Source organism: Protomyctophum parallelum (assembly GCF_964188405.1).
Source record: "Protomyctophum parallelum genome assembly, chromosome: 2".
In the NCBI taxonomy this organism is placed as follows: Eukaryota; Metazoa; Chordata; class Actinopteri; order Myctophiformes; family Myctophidae; genus Protomyctophum; species Protomyctophum parallelum.
The window spans coordinates 62,976,849-62,996,677 of record NC_139699.1 but is presented as its reverse complement, the minus strand read 5'-3'; the positions used below and the strand labels follow the sequence as shown (position 1 = coordinate 62,996,677).

Genomic DNA, 19,829 nt, shown 5'->3' with positions numbered 1-19,829 from the left:
AAATACAAAAAAACATACACCGACCATGGCTGCAAAATTAATCCAAAAGACCAACTCATTTACTGAGCAAAATGTCAACAAGTTTCCAAGGCAATTATGCCATGAACCAAACTGAAACGAGATCATTAATTAATCCGGCTGCAAAGTGATGCAATTCATTAATTTGAAACGGGGCAATTACTTTTCAGGTGTTTTTCAAAAGAGCCACCGACCGAAAACTCTTTTGGGATTTCTTATTTAGGCTTTCGGTGGGACAAATAGTTTGTAAAGTGTTACTGCTCTCTGTTTCCCTAAACAATGAACTAATATTATGCACAGCTGCAATGTTTAGATGCTATAATCATTCTGTTTTTCTAGATGGAGGCTTTAATTTGATCATATATTTGTCCGAGAGCATTCACGGTTTTATGGAAGATACTTCTGAGCGCGTACTCTAGTTCCACCGTTTCAAATACTCTTTAGTCTTGAAACAATCTTGAAACAACTAATTAACGAAAATAGGCGATCTACTAGCTCACAACACGTTGAGCTGCGATGTGTTGTGAGCTTGTAGATCGTCTATTTTCAGTACAAGAGATGTGCTTCTATAGAAGACGTGAGTGGCTGCTGCTGTGGAACTTCAATCCATGGTAAACACTGCATTACAGAAAGGCATATGCGCTCCTAACACTGCATTACAGAAAGGCATATGCGCTCCTAACACTGCATTACAGAAAGGCATATGCGCTCCTAACACTGCATTACAGAAAGGCATATGCGCTCCTAACACTGCATTACAGAAAGGCATATGCGCTCCTAACACTGCATTACAGAAAGGCATATGCGCTCCTGTCCGTGTGATGCCAGAAAGGCTCGGCTCGGCAGTCCTCTCGACTCGGGGGTTTGAAATCAGAAAAGCCAAAATCTCAGCCACTCACACTCGGGCCACTCCAACATGGCAGTGTTTTACGGTGACATTGGTGACCTGCTGAAATATGTGACAAGTCGTGTGGTAGACAATGGAATCTGGCTCATGGCTCGGCTGGGCGCTCCCCTCCCCTCCGCTCCCCTCGGGTTGTTGCGTAGCTCATCCTACTGGTCAGTATTGCATGTCGTGCCGGTCAGTTGTTCATGTACAGTGGTTCCCAAACCTTTTTCATGTTAACCCATTCTGACCTGAGATCAGATTCTAAAAGTGTCTTTGATTTTTCAAAAATAGCAGACCTACAAGCTCGTAGATCTGCTATTTTTCAATAGCTAAAGCATAACATGATGCCAACACCAAAATGGGTGCCCGGTCAGAATGGGTTAAGGACCCTCTCCCTAAAATCAATGTGTATTTGTCCCAAAGAATGAACCCCATGCAAGTGTACAAATGTCACACTCTCAGTTACAGCCACATCAGTGTCCTTTCGGTTGCTATTCCTAACTATCCATAATTTAGCTGGGGGGACCCCCTGGAACCCAATGAAGGACCCCCTGGGGTTCCCCGGACCCCCACTTTGAGAACCACTGAGTCATGTGACCTGGTCATGTGACTCATATCGCTCGGCGTGAAGCGGTTAAAGAGTTTGACACACTTTCCGTCAAATGGGTTTTCGACAGAGAGAAAAAAATAAAATAAAATATAAAAAGGCCCCAAACTGTAAGACTGAAATCCCCCAAATTATACTGCACAGGCACAGGCTTTTAGAAATCTGTAAAAAAAAAAAAAAAAAAAAAAAACGTGATCGCTAGCTCTTCTCGCGATCTTTTTTTTGTTTTTGCTATGAATCGAAAGTTGATACCACAGCAAATGGAAGAAGGGGGGCGGGGGGGGATATAAATATTGTCATTGGCTTATATGCACGTGCACACCTGTGCAGTGTGCACCATCAAGGCCCGCAACATGCTAAGGCCCCATACACGCATGCAGGCCACATGTTCTGTGTTCTGCCCGAGTTTGAAGGCCGCCCCCAATGCATTTTCCAATGGGAGTCACATGGTTTGACCAAGCATTTGTGTTTGATCGTACGGCTGTGTTCTGCCCGTCAAACCAACATGTTTGGTCAAACCATGCGACTTCCATTGGAAAAGCATTATTGGGGCGGCCATTAAACACAGACAAGACACAGAACATGTGTTCTGTATGTGTGTATGAGGGCTATGAAAAACCTTATGGATTGGATTTTGATGGTAAAAACAAAAAAACAAAATCCTCTTGTAGTTAAGATTTCGTTCTCCCCCGCTCCGCTCACAATGGGCACATCAGCTGCATAATTACACCAATCACTGATCAATAATGACTGATCCCCCCCCCACACACACACACACACACACACACACACACACACAGCGACCGGCTGCTCCAGTACAAAAAAAGGCCTAACACAATGAAGTTAAAAAAACTGAACTCCCTGGTCAATGTCTTGTAGTCGACCGACAGGGGGGGGGCTGCTACCAAGCACCAGTTTCTCCCCTCCATAATAACACAGTGATTGCATAGTCTGACTCGAATGAGACCAGAAGAAAGTTGTTCTCCGTTTTTGGGCCTTTTCATCCGTTCCTTGGCGGTGCGACAATGTCTCTGCTTGCCCTGTGTACTGGTCTCGCTGCAGGTCACACGTTGTCGAACTTGTGTTTGAGGTAGTCCTTCATGACCTTGGCCACGGGCAGCTCCTCCAGCAGCTTTAAACGCTGCAGTCCGATGCACTGACGCACCTTTATCCTACACATGTCCTGCAGAGTCCTGGGTTGTCCTGAGAGAGAGAGAGGGAGAGAGAGAACCACCATGTTATACACATGTCCTGCGAAGTACATGTCTGCACTTCATGAATGAATGATTTCACTTTCATGTCCGGCTTGCCTTTCACTGCACATCCCTTGTATTACTATATTATTATTTTACGGGATTATTCAGACACAATTTACAACTCATTATATGTCCTGTGCTAGAGAGAGAACCACACTATTATATACACATGTCCTGCAGAGTCCTGGAAGACAGAAATGTGTTTATTATACTCATTCAATTATACAGTCGACATTTTTTGATTTGATCAGTCAAGACTGTGCCATTACAAGAATAATCCTTGCTGAGAGTAATTTCTCATTTTTGTCACTATGCACCCGAATGCATGAACGAATGATTTTAGTTTTGTGTCTGGCTGCCTTTCGCAGCCCATCCGTGGCATTTAACCCATTCTGACCTGAGATCAGATTCATACGAGGTTTCCGCCGGACACACACACTGGTCTGATGAACCCATTCTGACCTGAGATCAGATTCTAAAAATGTCAGTCGCTCTTCGATTTTTCAAAAATAGCAGACCTACAAGCTCGTATCGCGCCACTCGGTGGCGCGATATGAGCTTGTAGATCTGCTATTTTTAAATAGCTAAAGCATAACATGATGCCGACACCAAAATGGGTGCCCGGTCAGAATGGGTTAAGACACACATTTACAATACATTGAATTTCCGGTGGCTGACACCAAAATAATAAACAAAATAAATGACTCTGATCATACAGTACATTCAAGTAGTTAATTATAAAAACCTGTGTTCTCATTCATACATTCACTGTACTGCATCTGCTGCCGGTGTTATGCTCTTTGCGTTTGTTTTATTGTCTTAACGATATCCAGTTTGTTTTACTCGTTTTCCTTTCTGCCCATGTAAAGCACTTTGCGCTGCATCTCAATGTCATGAAAGGTGCTCTATAGATAGTTTATTATTATTGATTGTCACTCGTCAGGCTAGAGAATAGAGATTGGAGGGCGTGAGAGAGAATGGACAGAAAACAGACTAAAGTGTTGAACTTAGTATTAAAACAATTCATTTATAAAGCTTTGTGGGCCGTTTAGATGGTGCAGTGTCCCCTGGTTTGATTCAGGAGGGAGATACACATTCCACCCCTCTGCTTTCGGCTTCTTGTAAACTCTTCAATCCTATCCAAATAAAACATTTAACCCCCCCGCGCAACAAAAACATATTTTCATAGGTCTCTGTGACTGTATGGTTTTTCAACAAACCCTCCCTGAGGTATTACTCGGCCATCAAGGTCACAACGAGGTACAATCATCATTATATCACCACAGCGTTATCAGCTGCATGCAAACAGCTGGGGGCTTTAAAAAAAAAATCCCCCATGGTCGGTTCCAGGAAGTGAATGTCTTAGGTGGCGTTATCGGTGTGACGTGGGTGGTGGAAGTAAAGTGACTCCTTTCAGGCCGTGGATATTTCCCTCCCTACCTCCCTGGGCCGTGGGACGGTGGGAAGCACCCAGGAGGACTGTGCCCAACCTTCCTCCCTCCCCTCCCTGGGCCGTGGGACGGTGGGAAGCACCCAGGAGGTGTTCACAGAGAAGATTGTGTGCACATCTCAATGCCTATATTCAGGCCAGGTGCTGGATGTCAGGCATCGAGGAAGAGGAAGGACATCCAGCACACCAGTTTGTAGAGCTCCGAGACTTACTTTATTTGAAGGCGACGATTAAATGCAACGTTTCGACCAACTAGGGCAAATATTCCCGATGAAGACCTAGTCGGTCGGAATGTTGCATTTAATTGTTTAACCCATTCTGACCGGGCACCCATTTTGGTGTTGGCATCATGTTATGCTTTAGCTATTGAAAAATAGCAGATCTACAAGCTCATATCGCGCCACCGAGTGGCGCGATACGAGCTTGTAGGTCTGCTATTTTTGAAAAATCGAAGAACGACTGACATTTTTAGAATCTGATCTCAGGTCAGAATGGGTTCATCAGACCAGTGTGTGTCCAGTGGAAACCTCGTATGAATCTGATCTCAGGTCAGAATGGGTTAATTGCACCATTCTGGATCACATGAACTGGACAGTCAACTAGTGCTGCACCATTCTTCACAAAATTAGGTGTCAAGACTTAATTGTGCCGCACTAGAAACCACAACAAAGAGGCTGGCACTGCCTGTCTGGTGTCACCACAGCCCTGTGCCTATGGTTCAACGGGACCCTGTCCCGTGTGACTCTTCTAAAGAGCTGGGTGCCAGTCACCCTGTCCCGTGTGACTCTTCTAAAGAGCTGGGTGCCAGTCACCCCGTCCCGTGTGAGGCTTCTAAAGAGCTGGGTGCCAGTCACCCTGTCCCGTGTGAGGCTTCTAAAGAGCTGGGTGCCAGTCACCCTGTCCCGTGTGAGGCTTCTAAAGAGCTGGGTGCCAGTCACCCTGTCCCGTGTGAGGCTTCTAAAGAGCTGGGTGCCAGTCACCCTGTCCCGTGTGACTCTTCTAAAGAGCTGGGTGCCAGTCACCCCGTCCCGTGTGACTCTTCTAAAGAGCTGGGTGCCAGTCACCCCGTCCCGTGTGACTCTTCTAAAGAGCTGGGTGCCAGTCACCCTGTCCCGTGTGAGGCTTCTAAAGAGCTGGGTGCCAGTCACCCTGTCCCATGTGACTCTTCTAAAGAGCTGGGTGCCAGTCACCCCGTCCCATGTGACTCTTCTAAAGAGCTGGGTTCCAGTCACCCTGTCCCATGTGACTCTTCTAAAGAGCTGGGTGCCAGTCACCCTGTCCCGTGTGACTCTTCTAAAGAGCTGGGTGCCAGTCACCCCGTCCCGTGTGAGGCTTCTAAAGAGCTGGGTGCCAGTCACCCTGTCCCGTGTGACTCTTCTAAAGAGCTGGGTGCCAGTCACCCCGTCCCGTGTGAGGCTTCTAAAGAGCTGGGTGCCAGTCACCCTGTCCCGTGTGAGGCTTCTAAAGAGCTGGGTGCCAGTCACCCCGTCCCGTGTGAGGCTTCTAAAGAGCTGGGTGCCAGTCACCCTGTCCCGTGTGAGGCTTCTAAAGAGTTGGGTGCCAGTCACCCCGTCCCGTGTGAGGCTTCTAAAGAGCTGGGTGCCAGTCACCCCGTCCCGTGTGAGGCTTCTAAAGAGCTGGGTGCCAGTCACCCCGTCCCGTGTGAGGCTTCTAAAGAGCTGGGTGCCAGTCACCCTGTCCCGTGTGAGGCTTCTAAAGAGTTGGGTGCCAGTCACCCCGTCCCGTGTGCGGCTTCTAAAGAGTTGGGTGCCAGTCACCCCCGTCCCGTGTGAGGCTTCTAAAGAGCTGGGTGCCAGTCACTGGCTTTCACACGGCCCAGGCAGATGCGTTTTAATCCACTGAGGTAGTTGTGTAATCAATAAGCGGAGCAGACACACGATCTGACTGATCGTGGCTGAATGGGGTCGTCTGGAAAACGGACCGGAGCTCTTTGATATCAAAGTTCACTGAGAGGGGGGGGGGGGGGGGGGAGGAATGCAGCCATTGTTCATCCATCCAAAAATCATTCCTGCTTCAGGTAATGCCCCCCCCCCCCCTTTGATTGTTCTGACACTGAACAACTGGTCTTTCTAACTTTTGTTGGCAGAGTTCCCTCTTTTTTTCTGAGCTTTCGTCTCCTCTCATCTTACAGTACAGATCTGTCACTGTTGTACCCAACATGGATCTCTTTTCTACTAGTCCACCTTTAGATTAACCCATTCTGACCTGAGATCAGATTCATACGAGGTTTCCACTGGACACACACTGGTCTGATTAACCCCATTCTGACCCGAGATCAGATTCTAAAAAATGTCAGTCGTTCTTCGATTTTTCAAAAAATAGCAGACCTACCTAGATCTGCTATTTTTCAATAGCTAAAGCATAACATGATGCCAACACCAAAATGGGTGCCCGGTCAGAATGGGTTAAAATAGCTTTTCAAAACCTACAATCAGATTTTCACATAATTCAACAGCTTGAGATTCATCAATCTCAAGCTGTTGTTAAATCCTGGAAAAAACTAAATGTATGGTATTTTCTAGAAAACCTAATGCCACTCAAACAATGTGTAACATGACAACTAGAGACGGGACTCCTATTGAAAGAGTCTCACACTATAAATATCTGGGCATATGGATAGACGACAAACTATCATTTAAAACCCACATCTCATTAAAAAAAAAAACCAAAAACGTTCGCTCTTGCGCCACATTTTCACGATTTTTCAAAAATAGCAGATCTATACACGCTCGTAGCACGGAACTCCGGTTCTACGAGCTTGTAGATCTGCTGTTTTTCCAACAGCTAAAGTAACAACATAATCCTTTTAAACAACCAAAAGGGGTTCCCCGACGTCCTGAATGGGATTTATTAACCCATTCTGACCGGGCACCCATTTTGGTGTCGGCATCATGTTATGCTTTAGCTATTTAAAAATAGCAGATCTACAAGCTCATATCGCGCCACCGAGTGGCGCGATACGAGCTTGTAGGTCTGCTATTTTTGAAAAATCGAAGAGCGACTGACATTTTTAGAATCTGATCTCAGGTCAGAATGGGTTCATCAGACCAGTGTGTGTCCGGCGGAAACCTCGTATGAATCTGATCTCAGGTCAGAATGGGTTAATAATAACTTAAGACTTACTGGTGACTTCCTGCAGGAAGTCCAGACACGGGCGCCCGGCGGCCGACATGCTGACGGAGACGGCCAGCGGCGTCTGCCCCTCGTAGTTCCGCGCGGCCGCGTCGGCGCCGTAGGCGTGCAGCATGCGCGCGCACGCCGCGTCGTCGCGCAGCGCGGACAGGTGCAGGGGCGTCTGGCCGTCCTCCAGGCGGCCCAGGTTGGTGTCGGCGCCGCGCTGCAGGAACATGCGGCAGTACGCGTGGTTGCCCTTGATGACGGCGTAGCGCAGCAGGAAGCCGTTCTGGATGTCGATGTTGGCGCCGTGGTCCAGCAGGATGCGCACGCAGCTCGAGCGCTCGCGGATGATGGCGAGCTGCAGCGGCGTGGTGCCCTTGTCGCTCAGCGGGTCCACCTTCGGGGGGGGGGGGGGGGGTTAAAATTGAATGTGTTAAAATTCAGCTTCGCCCCTCTTATGCCCTCAGTGCCCCGCATACCCGACTAGTGACTACCTCTGAAAAGTGAGCGACTCCCACAGCCACAATACTAGAGGGTAGATTCTCCTTCTACAGCACTGCCACCAAAGTGTGGAATGCCCTGAACCCCTCCCCAAAAGGATTGCAGATCACTAACATCCTTTAAAACATGCCTGAAACCACCACCTTTCAGCATGCCAAAAGGGAGAGGACATGATCGCTCCTGACGTAACCCCCCCCCCCCCCCACACACACACACACACACACACACACACACACACACACACACACACACACACACCTTTAGAACCCCTTCCTTTATCCACAACCTGTACATTTTTGAGTGGTGCAACCACTCCTACAACCAGCTTGCAATGTCCTCGTACCTGTTTGTTTGTTTGTGTGTGTGTCTGTGTGTTTGTTTGTTTGTGTGTGTGTCTGTCTGTGTGAGCATGAGTATGTGACTTAATAATAGCAGTAGGGGGCGCCAGAAACAGTGAGAGGGGTAGTGACTCTAAAGAGAGAGTGAGAGAGAGAGAGAGAGAGAGAGAGAGAGAGAGAGAGAGAGAGAGAGAGAGAGAGGGGGGGGGGGGGGGGGGAATTGCACCACTCAGTTCACACGTGTGTGATTTTTTGTTATGATTTGAATCTTCTAATTCTTTTACCCATGCAGGACCTGAATGGAAACAAGACCGCATGGTATCCTTTTCGATGTGTGGCCCCTATATAGTGCGCCACGCCTTTACCACTAAACTTATTTGCCATTTGACCATTTTGAAAAACATTTTAAAATAGTTCAACAAGCCGATCTACATCGACACGTTGTGAGCTTGTAGATCGGCTATTTCAACAAGTTTAACACAAATTATGCTAAACGCGTATACACGTCTTTGGAATCTAAACCACGGGGTGCCTTGGACGTGTACAGACGTCTTATAAAATGTAAAAATAAATTGGCCTTTCCATTTTCAGCAATCTCGAGTCTTGCGTGTGCACACTGCCGTTCACTTCCTTGTTTACGGGTGGACTCATAACCCTAAATCTAGGGAGCTCTCCGTGGTTTGGACGAGAAGGACAATGTTCCGTCTTCATGTCCTGACTTCAGGAAGCATCTCGTGTGGAATATGAACGCTTCTAGAGAGACGTAAGACGAGGTAGCGTGAGGTTAACCCATTCTGACCGGGCACCCATTTTGGTGTCGGCATCATGTTATGCTTTAGCTATTGAAAAATAGCAGATCTACAAGCTCATATCGCGCCACCGAGTGGCGCGATACGAGCTTGTAGGTCTGCTATTTTTTGAAAAATCGAAGAGCGACTGACATTTTTTAGAATCTGATCTCAAGTCAGAATGGGTTCATCAGACCAGTGTGTGTCCAGTGGAAACCTCGTTATGAATCTGATCTCAGGTCAGAGTGGGTTAAGAACGGAACATTATGCCTCCGGGTTTCGGGGGACCCCACTCTCCAAAGTTACAGATCCATATATGGGGTGCATTTGGTTCCTAACTATCATTTAGCTGGGGGGACTCCCCCTGGAACCCCCTGAAGGTCCCCGGGGACCCCACTTTGAGAACCACTGTAATGGAAGTATTCAATCAACCAATCAGTACCTGGGCACGGAACTCGAGGAGGAGTCGCACGAAGGAGTCCCGTCCGTAGTGCGCGGCCACGTGCAGCGGCGTCCAGCCGTCGTTGCTCTTGGCGTTGATGATGTCACCGCGGAACTCCGACTCCAGCATGAGGCGGGCGATGCGCGCGCGCCCGTGCATGGCGGCGTAGTGGAGCGCCGTGAAACCGCCGATGAAGTCCTTCACCGTGGGGTCAGCTGGGGGAGGGGAGGAGAGCAGTTCATTTATACTGGAGAGGAGAGGAGTGCAATTCATTTATACTGGAGAGGAGAGGAGTGCAATTCATTTATACTGGAGAGGAGAGGAGAGACGTGTGGTTTCAGTGTCAGGATTGAGGATTTAGCCCATTCTGACCTGAGATCAGATTCATACGAGGTTTCCGCCGGACACACACTGGTCTGATGAACCCATTCTGACCTGAGATCAGATTCTAAAAATGTCAGTCGCTCTTCGATTTTTCAAAAAATAGCAGACCTACAAGCTCGTATCGCACCACTCGGTGGCGCGATATGAGCTTGTAGATCTGCTATTTTTCAATAGCTAAAGCATAACATGATGCCGACACCAAAATGGGTGCCCGGTCAGAATGGGTTAGAAGACATTTGTAGAAGCAAAGGCAGACCCAAATTGAGGATTTATGAAAACATTGAATGAAACATGACTGAACTGCATAAGAGATCTGATATGATACGTCTATATAATTTGCTTAAATTAATCACAGCTTGTTTATGATGTGATGTTAATAATTACAGGTCAACTTCACACTGCTGCAAATTAAAAGTCAAGCTAATCTGATATCCTGATAAACAGTGCCCCCTGGTGGATGTCATTGTGCACCACTGCTGTGTACTCCAGGATATTAATGGCTGCAAATGCTGATTATTTTCTTGGCGATTATTCTCTTTGAAAAAAAGATAATTATCCCCCCCCCCCCCCCCCCCCCAATATGCTTACAGTGGCAACGTGGTCCTATTTGCGCCAAATAATGATTATTGGGTATGGGTAATAGAACCATTATCATATATGGATTAAAATCAAAACCACCCAATTGATCATCTGCTCCTTGCAAAAAGGACTGATGATATTTTCATTTAATTAATTTGTTGAGTACATCACCTGTATATTTTATTATTTGTTTTATTTTACATTTGTGACCGCTTTATTTCCCCCTTCATATCATGTGAAAGCAGGGAATCATAACTTCAAATTGACATATTGGTTGTTCAGTTTGACCCACCAGTTTTGGAGATAGGGCTTATAGTAGAGTAATGTCTTGCAGAGAAACAGCGAGTTGAGAAAACAGGCTTGAAAGGTTCACTTCTGTGGACTCTAACATTACACCTAGCTACATTTTAAGCTACAGTTTAAGCATTTATTTCATATTTACATATAGCGTATTTGTTGATTTCAGCTCTAGTATGTGAAGAGTCTGCCTGTGATATTAACTCATTTTGGATGAAAAATATAAAATTAAAATCAGTTTTTCTCCTCTCCTGAACAGTTATTATTAAATAATAATTAAATAATATTAGTATTAATAGTTATTATTTTCACCCCTTTTACACCTGGAAACTTGTTATGCAACAATGGCTACGTTTACATGAGCAGTTAAATCCCCTTTTCATTCCGAATAGAAGTTCAATCCTATTAAACGTTGTTATGTAAACACCTACAAAAACTTACATCCGAATGAAAACGCTCGATGCGATCTAAAAACCATTCCGATGTCACTGGCCGGATTACTCCGATGTGCAATGCGATTGAAAGAAAATTGGACTCATGTATACACTGCTTCGGATGTAAATTCATTCTGGTCTTTCTGAGCATGCTCATTTCCATTGCGCTCCATTGCGCGCCGAGGAGTTTGCACATAGAGCGCGTTATTTCGTGCATTTTGTGTGTGTGTGTGCGTGTGTTCAACGGTCTCTCTCTCACACTCTCTCTCTCTCTCTCTCTCTCTCAAAAAAATAACGAGCGACCCGATACAATAATAATCAGTGTGTTGCGTGCCCTGGCCGTGCTGTAGATAATAAAGTAGGCTACACATAAAAACGAGATGATCACCTTCCCAGCGGAGAAGGGAAGCCGCAGCAGGTGGGGAAAAAAAGACGGTAAACATAATATGTCCGTCCCTATCCAAGCAGCAGCCTCAAAACTACTGCGGAATGAAATTATGGGATTTCAAAGTGTCGTCTTTCGTCTGAAAGTCACAATGAATGAACTGCCTATATTTTATGTGTCCAACAGATGGCGTAGTTTCACGTGAATTAACATGCATCATGTCTTCTATCACTTCTCCATATAAACACTCATTCGGAATGACCATTTCCCATGTAAACTCGCCGCAAAAAACATTACATCGGATGCATTTTATTCGGAAGTATTTCTTCGGAATGATCACCCTTCATGTAAACGTAGCCATTGACTGGAAGTTTAAGCTGGTGTTGAGCTGTAATGTCACCAAAGCGTTAAAAGAAAACCCTCTGCCAGCGCTCTGCTCTGAATCTCGTGCTGGCCATACGCGTTACGTAAAACAGCCCCGTTCTATTTTCTGGGCGGCAGTGGCTCAGGGGTAGGGTGACCCGGTAGAACAGACGGATGGGAACCGGCGAGGTTCCCAGTTCGACTGCAGTCCCTGTGGGCTCACCCAGAGTTAGTGCTGAAGTGTCCTTGAGCAAAGAGTCTGAACCCCCTAATTGCTCCTGATGTGCAGGTTGGTGCCTTGCATGCTCGTTATCAATAAAAAAGATTAGGGACTTTAAGCGACTATTTTCAGGACGGCTCCACTAGGAGGATGTACGCTATGGCGCAGTCGCTGTAGCTGTCAAAATTGTTAAGCAAACAGCCGTCGACGACGGGTTCCCATTAATTGTTGGTTCCCATGGACGTGTCTATGCAGCATGTGTCAAACATAAACACATTATTTATTTGTTTTAAACACCCCGCCGTGCATCAGCTAACTGTTATTCTAAAACCGTTTTAATAAACATGGTTATTATGACATATGGTATTAAGTGTTATTTATTCATTCAGAGCATGCCAACCATAGACTGTAAAAAATATGGACAAAGCGTTCTCCGGGTCTAACATGAACGTAAAATGAAGCCTGAAATCGCTTCATTGTAAATCGCCATCTTTCTAGATCCGTTTGGTACCAGCTGGCCATTGGCTGGCTCCGTTTTGGACCAGCTGGCCATTGGCTGCCCAGACAACGAGGCGGGACTTCCCCCCTTCTTCTCCGTTGGTTTTTATTTTGACTCGAGTGGGAGGGGAATCCCGATCATAGACTGTAACGGTAGCCACGCCCCTCAGAACATACGCGATGGTTTTTTTTCTTTATGGTCATTTTTTTAATTAATGGGACCATAATTTTCCAAAAAGAATATTATGACATTAGAAATGAGACTTTAAACTAGTGACTGGAAGAAGAAAGTGGAGCAATCGGTGTAAATGTATGACGGCTATCATTTCAATAAACATGGTTATGACATGGCGGTTGTAGACACTACGTGTAAGTGTAGGTTCTGCCGTAGTAGAAAGGGCTGCGACGGCAAGCAGGTTTATGCATCGAGCACGGATCCATTTCCGGTTGCTGGAGCGGACTGCCGTGGCCGTCGTTGCTTAAAGTCCCTATTAACCCATTTAGGCCTGACATCGAAATTTAAAAAATGCTTTCTAAATCCTGACCGTTTTCTGAAAAACCTTATGTTTCTGTATCAGTGGTTCTCAATATTTTATGTCAAAGACCCCAAAAATTATATGTAATATGCCTCCGCCCCCCCCCCCCATCTGAAAATATTTTGTTCCAGGGACCTCCCCAGAAGCAAAGATTTGAGTTAAAATGTTCACTCTGTAATAATATTATATATTCAAAGATATGAGGCACATTTTCATGATTTTTTTCAAAAATAGCTGACCGACAAGCTTCAGCTTGTAGATCTGCTATTTTTCAATAGTAACATAATGCTTTAAAAACACCAAAATGGGTTAACAAGCCCCATCGCTACCCCCAGACCCTACTGACCTCCGTGCTCTAGGAACACGCGGACACATCTCTCCTTCCCCTTGGCAGCAGAGAAGTGGAGCAGCGTCCAGCCGTTGGCGTCTCGGATCTTGGGGGAGTAGCCCTGCTCCAGCATCCTCCTGACGGTGTAAACATCGCCCGCCGCCACCGCCGCCTGGATCTGCAGCTCGTCCTGGAGCTCAGGGTTCCGTCTGCAGTGATGGTTCAACATCCTGTCACATTTCGTTAGGGGAGGCGGGGGGTTCATCCACATCCGGCCTCTCTGTCGGAAAGAAAGAAAGAACATTTCGTTATAGGGGAGGAGGAGAGTTCGTCCATATCCGGCCTCTCGGTCAGGGAAAGAAAGAACATTTCGTTATAGGGGAGGAGGAGAGTTCGTCCATATCCGGCCTCTCGGTCAGGGAAAGAAAGAACATTTCGTTATAGGGGAGGAGGAGAGTTCGTCCATATCCGGCCTCTCGGTCAGGGAAAGAAAGAACATTTCGTTAGGGGGAGGAGGAGAGTTCGTCCATATCCGGCCTCTCGGTCAGGAGAAAGAAAGAACATTTCGTTATAGGGGAGGAGGAGAGTTCGTCCATATCCGGCCTCTCGGTCAGGGAAAGAAAGAACATTTCATTATAGGGGGAGGAGGAGAGTTCGTCCATATCCGGCCTCTCGGTCAGGAGAAAGAAAGAACATTTCATTATAGGGGGAGGAGGAGAGTTCGTCCATATCCGGCCTCTCGGTCAGGGAAAGAAAGAACATTTGTGACCGCTTCTGACAGAGGCTAAATCATTGACTTTGAACGCAGGTAAACATAGCTTCAAATTGACATATTGGTTGTTCAGTTTGACCCACCAGTTTTGGAGATAGGGCTTATAGTAGAGTAATGTCTTGCAGAGAAACAGCGAGTTGAGAAAACAGGCATGAAAGGTTCACTTCTGTGGACTAACATTACACCTAGCTACATGTTTAAGCATTTATTTCACATTTAATTAATGTCAATTTCAGCTCTGACATTTATTTCAGACTCTAGTATGAAGAGTCTGCCTGTGCTAATAACTCATCATGGATATATATTAGAGCTGGGACTCGATTAAAAAAATTAATCTAATTAATCAGAGGCTTTGCGATTAATTAATCTAGATTAATCGCATTTTAATCGCATATCAATATTCAACCCGAGAACAGCGAGAAACCTTTTTTTTTATGTTTTTTGGTATCCCAGTGAATCAATGAATAGTGACTACAGGATACCACTCATTTTCAACATTTTCATTAATATACCTGTTGTGGAAATAATAATAAAAAGTCACCCCATTCTGTGTTGCCTAGAACTGGAGGTCTGAAAATTTTTTAGTAACAGTAACAAGTACATCTCAGTGACATCACAAAGCTGTACTTACTTCATATTGTTACTGTTTTTTGTCAGACCTCCAGTTCTAGGCAACACAAAATGGGGTGACTTTTTATTATTTCCAGTTTTCAGTACTATAGAAAAGCGCCCAGTGAGAAACGTTCCGCGGTGAAAAAAAAGGTGCGATAAATTTATCTGTAGTTAATCGCGATTAATTTTTCTGTAGTTAATTAATCTAAATTAATCGCAATTAGTCCCGGCCCTAATATATATATATATATATATATATATATATATATATATATATATATATATATTATTATTATTTGTTTAATCACTTGCCGCCATGACTGTCTCTATATCAAAAAGAGTCACATTTCGTTAGGGGAGGAGGGTTCGTCCACATCCAGCCTCTCTGCCGGGGAAAGAAAAGAAGAACGCGTTTTAGTACCGCTAAGACCTGGACACACATCTGTGTCACCTTATAGCTTCTAAGCTACGTGAGACGTAGGAGGGGCACCGACAGGAGTCAACCCACAGAGTCTAGTCCTTCCAGACGCCACACCTCCCCGGGAGCAGCGGCCTGTATGACCCTGTCTTCCCCTAATGGAACTGATCGTGGGTAGCTACTGGGACGTAAGTCGGGACTTGATCACCCGAGTGAAGGGTATGTTTCGCGAGTACCGAAACCCTGATGACCATGGGGTACATCACCGAGGATACGTCCCAGGTGCATCCATGCAATGTTTTTTCGTTCTTAACCAAAGAAATCCACTAGTAACCATAATTGTATTATGTTAGCCGTTGAAAAATAGCATATCTACAAGCTCATAGCGTGTCACTGTAGATCTGCTATTTTTGAGAAAATAATGAAAAGAAAACGTGTGCAAATCTTTGAATATATATTCTTTCACTGCAAATCTTTGAATATATATTCTTTCACATCAAATGTTTTCAACTCATATCTTTGTTTCTGCGAGGTCCCTGGAACAACCTACTGTATTTTCAGATGTGGGGGGGGGGGGGGGGGGGGGTCAGCGGCCAATTACACATCATTTTGGGGGTCCTTGACATTAAATAGTTTGAGCAACACCGAGTCATAGAAACATGAGGTTTTTCAGAAAACTGTCAGAAGACATTTTGTAGAATCTGGTCTCAAGAATGGGTTAGTCCAAGTTTCAATTAACTAAATCCTGGTACCGAAAGCCTGACTTTAGGTTGAGGGAGTGTTTTAAAACAGCTGTTGTTCACACATGAATGATAAGAGCAGAAAAAGCAAAGCTAGAAAAAGCAAAGCTAGAAAGACACGTTAATGTGAAAATTAAAATTATAGGGAGCGGATTATGGGGTAAGCCCGTTGGGACCCGACCAGGTCCTGGCCTGGCCCGCCATACCGTGCCGGGCCTGGGACGTTTCTGTCCATGACCAACGGGCCCAGCCCGGGCTCACACGCTTAACCCATTCTGACCTGAGATCAGATTCATACGAGGTTTCCGCCGGACACACACTGGTCTGATTAACCCATTCTGACCTGAGATCAGATTCTAAAAAATGTCAGTCGTTCTTCGATTTTTCAAAAATAGCAGACCTACAAGCTCGTATCGCGCCACTCGGTGGCGCGATATGAGCTTGTAGATCTGCTATTTTTCAATAGCTAAAGCATAACATGATGCTGACACCAAAATGGGTGCCCGTTCAGAATGGGTTAAATTATTTTCTCTTTCCGGCATTCGTCCTCTGCTCCTCTCTCTCTCTCTCTTCTAAGTTCTAATTAGTTACACACACACACACACAGTCACACACACACACACACACACACACACACACACACACACACACACACACACACACACACACACTTTTTATCATTCAGCGCGAGAGCAGAGCACTGCTGATTGACAGTGCAGTGCAGCAGCTGTCGCCGTGTGCACCGCGTCAGTTTGGGGGTCCATGACATGAAATAGTGTGGGAACGAACCACTGGTTTACAGTGACAAGACAACCTTTTCTGTGTGGCTAGTCTGACTAGAAGATAAACTGTTCACATGTTTTACCTTTTGTTAGGCAAGAATCTCCGGAGCATATCTCAGGAACACATGTAGTTTTTTATACAGCTTCAAATGGTAGGGAGTTGACCCTGGAAGGGGGGGGGGGGGGGGCAGAGACAGGTATAGAGAAAGTCCAGCTCTCAATAAATATGCCGCAATAAGTGAGGGACAACATCCTTGTTAACATTCTCCAACATCAAAATCAAAACACAGGCCAATTTATTGACAGAACAACATCCTATTCCTAACAGTACAAACAAGCGAGACGTCGAGTCAAGTTAGAGTAGGAATGTCTACCAATAACTATAAGAAGACGTGAAGGATGTTGAATAACGTCATTTATGTCAATTACAATCCTATTATTAAGCAGGCTATAGTATTGATTCAGTGAATGACCAGAAACATGATGTGTACTATACATTGTATAGCTTTCCAGAAGCTAGCCTAGATATAGCCCTAGAATGTCTGTTGTTACATACAGTTGGTAGAGTATTCCACATTCAAGAGCCATAGAACAGTGTCCTTGACTTGCGGTTGCAGCGGCAAAGCAGCAGCATAAATGTGATAAATGCTCCGTTTGTACTCATCCATTAAATAATTCCAAAGACGTGGAGTAAGATATTGTCCTCTAGTTGCACATCCATGTGAAAGTTCTGGCACAAAACGTGTATTTAGTCAAATATCTCCACTTTTTCACGAGCTGCACCCGGGACAGCTTTCTCTCCGGGCGAGGGGCCTGGGATGACAAGTTCAACTGGACTGAATTAATCAAAACTTCCTCTTGAGCATCACAAACGTCATCACAAATTGACCAGGGAAGCACAATACATACAATTGGCAAGTGCCTTTGCGATAGATGCTGGGTAATCACACCACCTGCCGATTGTGTGCCTCAAACATTTGTGCTTCCCTGGTCAATTTGTGATGACGTTTGTGGTAATCGACAGGAATTGTTGGTAAATGTAGTCCATCAATCAATTCCGGGCCGGGGAGATATTTGACTAAATACACGTTTTGTGCCAGAACTTTCACATGGATGTGAAACTAGAGGACAATATCTCACTCCACGTCTTTGTAATTATTTAATGGGCGAGTACAAACGGAGCATTTATCACATTTATGCCGCCATTCTGCCGCTGCGGTGGCTCAGGGGTAGAGTGGCCGGATGGTAACTGCAAGGTTCCCAGTTCGAACCCAGGCTCCCCCGAGTTAGTGTATGAATGTGTGTGTGTGTGTGAATGGAATGCACAATCTATGTAAAGCACCTTGGATAAAGGCACTATATAAATGCACCATTTACCATTTATCATTTGCTGCAACCACAAGTCAAGCACACTGTTCTATGGCTCCTCTATGTGGAATAATGTACTGTAAGGGGGCACGGTGGCACAGTTGGTAGTGCTGTCGCCTCACAGCTAGAAGGTCCTGGGTTCGATTCCCGCTGGGGACGCTGTGGGCACTGGCGGCGTGTTCCCTCCTCCACGTCATCAGTGCCCATACCCGAGGCGGGGGTTGGCGATAGGGCCTTTCTGTGTGGAGTTTGCATGTTCTCCCCGTGTCCCCTAGGGTAGATACCCTCACAAAAACATGCCGTTATCCTGGTCTCTAAAACTACCTCCCCCTGGCCAGCCGGGGCGCCTGATGGAGGGGAAAGGAACTGGTCGGAATAACGTGTCCCTTCCACGCGCTACGTCCGGCCGGGTTAATTCCCCTCTGTCAGGTGAAAAGAAGCAGCTTGGACTCCTCATGCATAGAAGGAGGCATGAGGTCAGTCCGCTGCCCCCCCCCCAGGTTGGCAGAGGAAGTGTAGCGCCCAGGATTACATTAGATAATTGGCACTGGGTGAAAAGAAAACTGGGTTACAAAATCGTGGGATAAAAAAAAGGAATACTGTACCAATTGTATGTAAAAACAGAGACATTCTAGGGCTAGCCTAGATAGAGAACCATGTTAGTCAATGAATAAACATTTGACAGGAAGATAACTCAAGTCAAGTATTGTTAGTTTGTTGACATTATTAGCCAATGGCAGTAATAATTCACTTCTAATGAATTGAACATGGTGGACCCTGTTGTAAACAAGTGTAATGCTTTATGGTGTCGTCCACAGTTAAGTTTTGTTGTATTGAGTTGTACTGTAATTCTGCAAACTGTTAATAAATACTTAAAAATACTCAAAAACCAACCGAACGAACAATGGAGTCAGTGGCATTATTGAATTGAATTAATGTTGACAACAAACAAATCTCTCTCTCTCTCACACACACACACACACACACACACACACACACACACACACACACACAATGGATGAAAGTATAACTGACAGGCAGAATGCTAACACCTCGAGCGCTACCTCATCTACAGTACTACTAGCCCCCTCTTTCCTTTCCTACCTGTTCTGTACCGACGTCCCAAATACAGAACAGGTAACCTATAGGGTCCCGAAAGCGGCTATGCTATAATATAATAATAATAAAACTTACCTGTGAGTGAGGAGCTAATAAATGTCTCCAGACAGACACACACACACACAGCTGCTTCAGTTCAGTTCCAGTTAGCACAACACTGCTAACTGTTAGCTCCCACAAGCTAACTTTTTGCTAATGGTAGAAGAAGCAAGTTTGTTTTCTCCCTTTCTTTTGTGTTTTCACCTCCGTAATAAAACGACCAACTGAACCCCAGAGACGCAGTAGAGACAGGAGGACTGGAGAGAACACAACAGACACACTTCTAGTGCTTTGAGGATGTTTTCTGCGCCGGGCCAGGTAGGAAAAACAAAAGACTTCACTACTTGGGAATAATGCTAAGTAGAAAGCTAGCTAACGACACACACAGGCAGCAGCTATGGGACTGGGAGTGGGGTGCTGCTCAGCCAATCGGCGGCCAGGATGGGAGGAGGATGCTGCCTCTCAGCCAATCGGCGGCCTGAACGGGAGGAGGATGCTGCCTCTCAGCCCATCGGCGGCCTAGACGGG

The 19,829-nt window shown here is 45.7% G+C and overlaps 1 protein-coding gene across 1 annotated transcript; it reads right to left on the bottom strand.

Annotated features, from left to right (window-relative positions):
• Positions 1-1,432: 1,432 nt before the first annotated feature.
• asb7 (ankyrin repeat and SOCS box containing 7) lies at positions 1,433-19,604 on the bottom strand. Its single transcript, XM_083793095.1, has 6 exons — positions 19,338-19,604; positions 16,859-16,941; positions 13,470-13,731; positions 9,428-9,642; positions 7,365-7,755; positions 1,433-2,717 (listed from the first exon to the last, which is right to left on the bottom strand). The coding sequence occupies exons 3-6, from the start codon at positions 13,720-13,722 to the stop codon at positions 2,578-2,580; spliced, it is 999 nt and encodes a 332-aa protein (XP_083649221.1). The 5' UTR covers positions 13,723-13,731; positions 16,859-16,941; positions 19,338-19,604; the 3' UTR covers positions 1,433-2,577.
• Between the last annotated feature and the right edge of the window lie 225 nt (positions 19,605-19,829).